Below are 5,145 nucleotides of genomic sequence, written 5' to 3'. Positions count from 1 at the left end.
AAACACTTTCCCCCAAAAGTTTTGTATGTTCGGAATCTACATGATATAACACATATTCGTAGACAATTTCATAAAAAAATATCCATTTTTCTGACAAGTCGGCAGGGATGGGGGCAGAAATCTGTAGTTAAGTCCTTCTGTTAAGGTAGGTAGTTGTATAAAGAACAAGTAGCAAAGAACAGTTTTAATATAATATTTGTTGACGAATATAAGACATTTAAGTTCGTTCATTATACACAATGAAGAGTTTGCAAGGATCCTTGTGGCTAAAGCATTTTCTTAAGAAATAATTTCAAAGGAATCCAAAACATGTCATTGATGAGAACTTTTGTCTGCAGAATCTTGATACCGTCTGTGCTGTAAGAGAAATTAAAAACTATGAATAAAGTTTAGATGGCATCAGGGAAGATGGACTTTGTATAAATTCAAAGTAGGCACTGCATGCATGAACAATATTCTCTAGAAATATTAAAACAGATTCCACATTTAAATTGTCATTTTCAGTGTTGTTGGGATTCCAAAATATGTATCTGTATGTAAGGCTAGAGAATGTGGTGTTTATTTCAAGACTGTATCTTGGTGATGAGAGGAACACAGCAATTTTTGCTCTGGAAATATTAATATACTGAGGAATATCAAATGTTTTTCAGTAGAGAATATTTTGCAGCATTTCAAAGAGCCAATTTTACTTGTCTTAGAAGCAATGCATTTAAATGAAGAAAAAATTGCTTCAATTGAAATTCAGTTTAATAGCATTCATTTAGTTAAATGGACAAATATTTGGTTGGCAACTAAGTTCCTGCAGTTTTTTAAAATCTAAATTTTTTAAAAGGTTTAATAAAAAATAACAACTAATGGATCTTTTTTAAAATGGGGGCCACATTTTTCATTAACGAAACACTTTGAAACTTGGAACACTGGTAGAATGTGTCATATAAAACATCTTTTTCTCTTAGTCTTCTTAAAAAAAAAAAAGAAATCCATGAATTATTCCATGTTAAAGTTGTTGTATTTCTGTAATTTCAACCAATCACTGACGTCCATTCAGCCGATATACATTAGTTTGATAAAAATAAGTGCAGACAATATTCTTGAGATACTAGCACTCTGTTGGTTATGATAATGAGGATTCCAGTTGATCCGATCAACAGAACAGCCTGCTTGTGAAATTAAATGTGCCAGTTGCTGAGCACTCCACAGAAACACAAGTACTGTTCATTTTTTGCCAGCTAAGTGTTCTGGAGCAGTGTGAAGTGAAGTGTCTTGGTCAAGGATACAACACACTGCCAAGTATCAAACTTACGACCTTAAAATCTTGAGCTGAATACCCTAATCACTTAGCCACATGCCTTCACATTGAGATACCAATTTACTAATTATATCCCTCCTATGTGGAAACAGGTTAGCTTTTATCATTTACTTGTTTCAGTCATTGAACTACAGCCATGCTGGGTCACCACTTTGAAGGTTTTTAGTCAAACTTACCCTGAGTATTGTTTCTTTTAAGCCTGGTACTTATTCTATCAGTCTTTTTTGCTGAACCACTAAGTTACAGTGATGTTAACAAACCAACACTGGTTGTCAAGTGATGGCGAGTGACAAATACTCACACAAAGACACAGTTTCCATCTACCAAGTCCATTCACAAGGCTTTGGTTGGCCTGGGCTTTAGTTGAAGACACTTGCTTTAGGTGCCATGCTGTGGGACTGAACCCAGAACCATGTGATTGGGAAAAAATCTTATTGCTGCACAGTCACACCTGTACTTGTATGCATAGAGAAAAGAAATCACTATTTTATAATGACTCTCTTTATGTATTTGAATAAAATAAACTGACAAAAGTTTTATTTAATTTCTGTTTTTCTCTAGGATATCAGAAATTATTTTGGATCTAGTTCAGCTAAAAAGGTAACTTCTACACCAAATAAACCCAAAGAGTTAATTCCTACTAAATCAGGTGGTTTGAAAAGTAATAAATCTTCAAAGGATCTTATTATCTTAGAGGAGAACAACAACATTGATAAGCAAGAGAAACCTGGAAAGAAACTAAATGCCAGCAATCACTCAGTTGAAAAATGTGTTAAAGAAAATGTGTCTGGAGGAAAGAAACTTGCTGCAACTACACCAGAGCAGGTGAAGAAGACAGAAAAACACAATGATAAGGGTTCTAGAGCTGATGAAAATAGCACAAACAAATCTTCACGTCAAGAAAAAAATGTGGATAATAAGAAAGAAACCAACAAGAAAAAGACTGAGAAAAAGCAGTCAGAAGATATTGGCAAAGTGTCTGGGAAAAAACGGAGGTATTCCATTGATAGCAATGACGATTTTGACATTAAGAAAATAAAGACCTCTCCAAAGCAGATGGACAACTCCAAAGAACAGGACAAAAAATCGATTAGCAAAAAAGAAAAGGACAAAAAGTCTGATAGCAAGAATGGTAAGGAGAAAAGTATGGAAAAAAAGAAAGAGAAGTTGAACAAAAGTCAGGAGGAAGCTGGCAATGAAAAGTTAAAGGTGGCATCAAAGGAGAAATCAACTAAGATTGGTAAAGAGGAAATAGTAATGTATGTTGATAGCGATGTTGACAGTGATTCTTCGCCTTTAAAGAAGACCTCCAAGAAGAAAGATAGGAAGAAAAATATTAAGGTAGAAGTATTTCACATACTCATTAACTCTAAATGAAAAGACTTTTTTTCATTTTCACATTACTTGCTAATCCATTATTTTCACTTTTAATCTAGTTCTTTCTTTTAAAAATATACTCTTGATAAACTACCTCAGTTTTCTTAAGTTTTTTTCTATCTTTTTTTTTTCCTTTCAATTTATTTCTTCTCTATTTCCTCTTTTGAAAGAAATTTTACACATATACCCTTGTATTTTTAAAAACTTTATATATTTTAGCTTTAGCATATATCCATGTTGAACATAAGTGGTTGTAATAAATAAGAAACAGTGGTAAACAATTCCTTGTCATTGACTCTTTACAAATGATAAATTGCTACTGCTTTCTAGATGCCTATCTACTTCCTGATACTGAAAATGTCATGGGTTCAAATTCTTACAGTAAACTTTACAGCAAACTGGAATGGTTTAACCCTTTAGTGTTCAGATTACTCTGTTAAATGTAATACTTATTCATTCAAATTGTTTTGAATTAATCATGCATTATCTTATAGCTTTGAGGTTTCAATGATGTGATTGTTTATTTTCAGAATGTCATTGTAGGTTAGGTGTGAGAGGCTAGATATTGCCAGTTTGAATATAAAACATGTAGAATATCTGGGCCAGATATGGCCGGTTTAAACACTAAAGGGTTAAATGCTAAAAAGGTAAACTGTCAGCCTGTGGCACTGAAATGAAGCTATAACTATTTTGCAAAGTCTTCAATTTATTTTCAATTCCTACTTTCCAAAGATTTAACTAAGTCATTAAATTCATTTAGGAAGACCATCAGTACCACTTGCAAATTGTTGTCTTTTTCTTATCTTTTATACATCTCACTCATTCATTCACTGACACATACACACACACACACATATATGATATTTAGTCATTGAAATTTTTAATTAGTTACGTGAGCCTAATTTTTGTACAAATTTGTGATTTAGATTTCAAGTGAAGAGGAGAAAGAAGAATCTGATGATGATGATGTGTCTCGAAGAATTATCAAAAAAGGAAAGCGAAAGAAGAAGAAACACAGTTACAGAATATCTGATTCTGGTAAGATAATAAAGAAACAAAAACAAAGTTCAAATAATAATGGAATGACTCTTTGCAATATTAACATCAGATTCTATTTTATGTTGTTGTTTAGCCCCAGGTCAGCTTTGATTGAGTAAAACCTCAAAGATGTTTCACTAGTGAGGTCACCATGCAGCTTGCAAGATTATGAACCCCAAGAGTAGGTGGGTGGCTTTATGCTAGGTGATGAGGGGTAAAAGTGTGAGAAAAGGAGCCTGAGCTTAATAGGTTTCTTGCTGCAGAGGAGCTACATGACTACTCATATTTTAGAAGAGAGGGTGAGAGTGATCTGGTAGAGCTGTAACCCAGTTTAACACCATCACCTGGCTTTTGTGTGCTTTTGCAGAGTCTACTCTGTGTAAGTACTTGGACCTTAGGATAAGCCATCAAATTGTAATTTCTCATTCACTTTGAATAACTAATTTTGAAGGCTTTGTGAAGAAAAGTCATTGTTTTAATGTTCGTCATTGTTTTAATGTTCCCTTTATTGTGCTTCCATGGGTCAGATGGAATTCATTAAAGTGGATTTTCCAGGGTCAGATGCCCTTTTTGTTACCAACTTCCGCCTGTTTCCAAACACCTATTTCCCTAATGTATCAAACAGATAACAGTTTGAACGTGTTTACAAAGATAGTGTGATGTGTCAAGGACTTCTCAGGACACTTAGATGTGATTCTGCATATGACATAATCTGTAGTGGCAGCAAGGTTGTTTTGCTTATATTCAGTGAACACAAAGACAAGGAGAAATACAAAACCACTTATACAAACACACACACACACACACATCTCAGTGTATACATCATAATCATTTAATGTCCATTTTCTATGCTGGCATAGGTTGGATGGTTTGACTGAAAACTGGTAAGCTGGGGAGGTGCACCAGGTTTCAACTTGATTTGGCATGGTTTCTACAGCTGGATGCCCTTCTTAATGTCAACCACTCTGATTTAGAAATATTACACACACACACGTATATATATATATATATATATATGACAGACTTCAATTTATGCCTACCAGTTTCACTCACAAGATGCTGGTCACTCATGGCTATTGTATAAATGCTAACCAACTGCATTCATAGAGTGGGACATATATTTCTGACGCAAACTTCTTAGCCACACAGATATGCCAGCACCTATCTTGCAAAATAAATCTGCCAGTTCAGGGCTTTGCAATGAAAACAGCCATTCTTCTTGACATTGTTATTTCATCTGTGGGCTCAAAATCCTTCCTGTGTATTCCTCAGTTTTTCTTTGCAAGAGTTAACCTCCTATGTCAGCACACAGCAATTTTCTGCCCAAATGGCTTCACTTGCATACACCTGCTGATACATATAAAATCCAATCTGATTTTTGAGTTGCTTTTGCTCTGCTTTTCAAGAAAGTTTGTGTGTGT

At 34.3% G+C, this 5,145-nt stretch overlaps 1 protein-coding gene across 2 annotated transcripts in view; it reads left to right on the top strand.

Moving 5' to 3' along the window:
- The window catches only part of LOC106878293 (replication factor C subunit 1), a 49,147-nt gene that overhangs the window by 5,391 nt on the left and 38,611 nt on the right, over positions 1 to 5,145 (top strand). For both annotated transcript variants that reach the window (XM_052966605.1, XM_014927477.2), the window contains exons 3-4: positions 1,871 to 2,650; positions 3,613 to 3,724. In XM_052966605.1, coding sequence (XP_052822565.1) covers positions 1,871 to 2,650; positions 3,613 to 3,724 — 892 coding nt within the window. The remainder of the gene's footprint in view (positions 1 to 1,870; positions 2,651 to 3,612; positions 3,725 to 5,145) is intronic.

This window comes from Octopus bimaculoides, chromosome 3 (genome assembly GCF_001194135.2).
Source record: "Octopus bimaculoides isolate UCB-OBI-ISO-001 chromosome 3, ASM119413v2, whole genome shotgun sequence".
NCBI lineage: Eukaryota > Metazoa > Mollusca > Cephalopoda > Octopoda > Octopodidae > Octopus > Octopus bimaculoides.
Note: the sequence above shows the minus strand (reverse complement) of the source record. Positions and strands in the feature narration are given on the sequence as shown.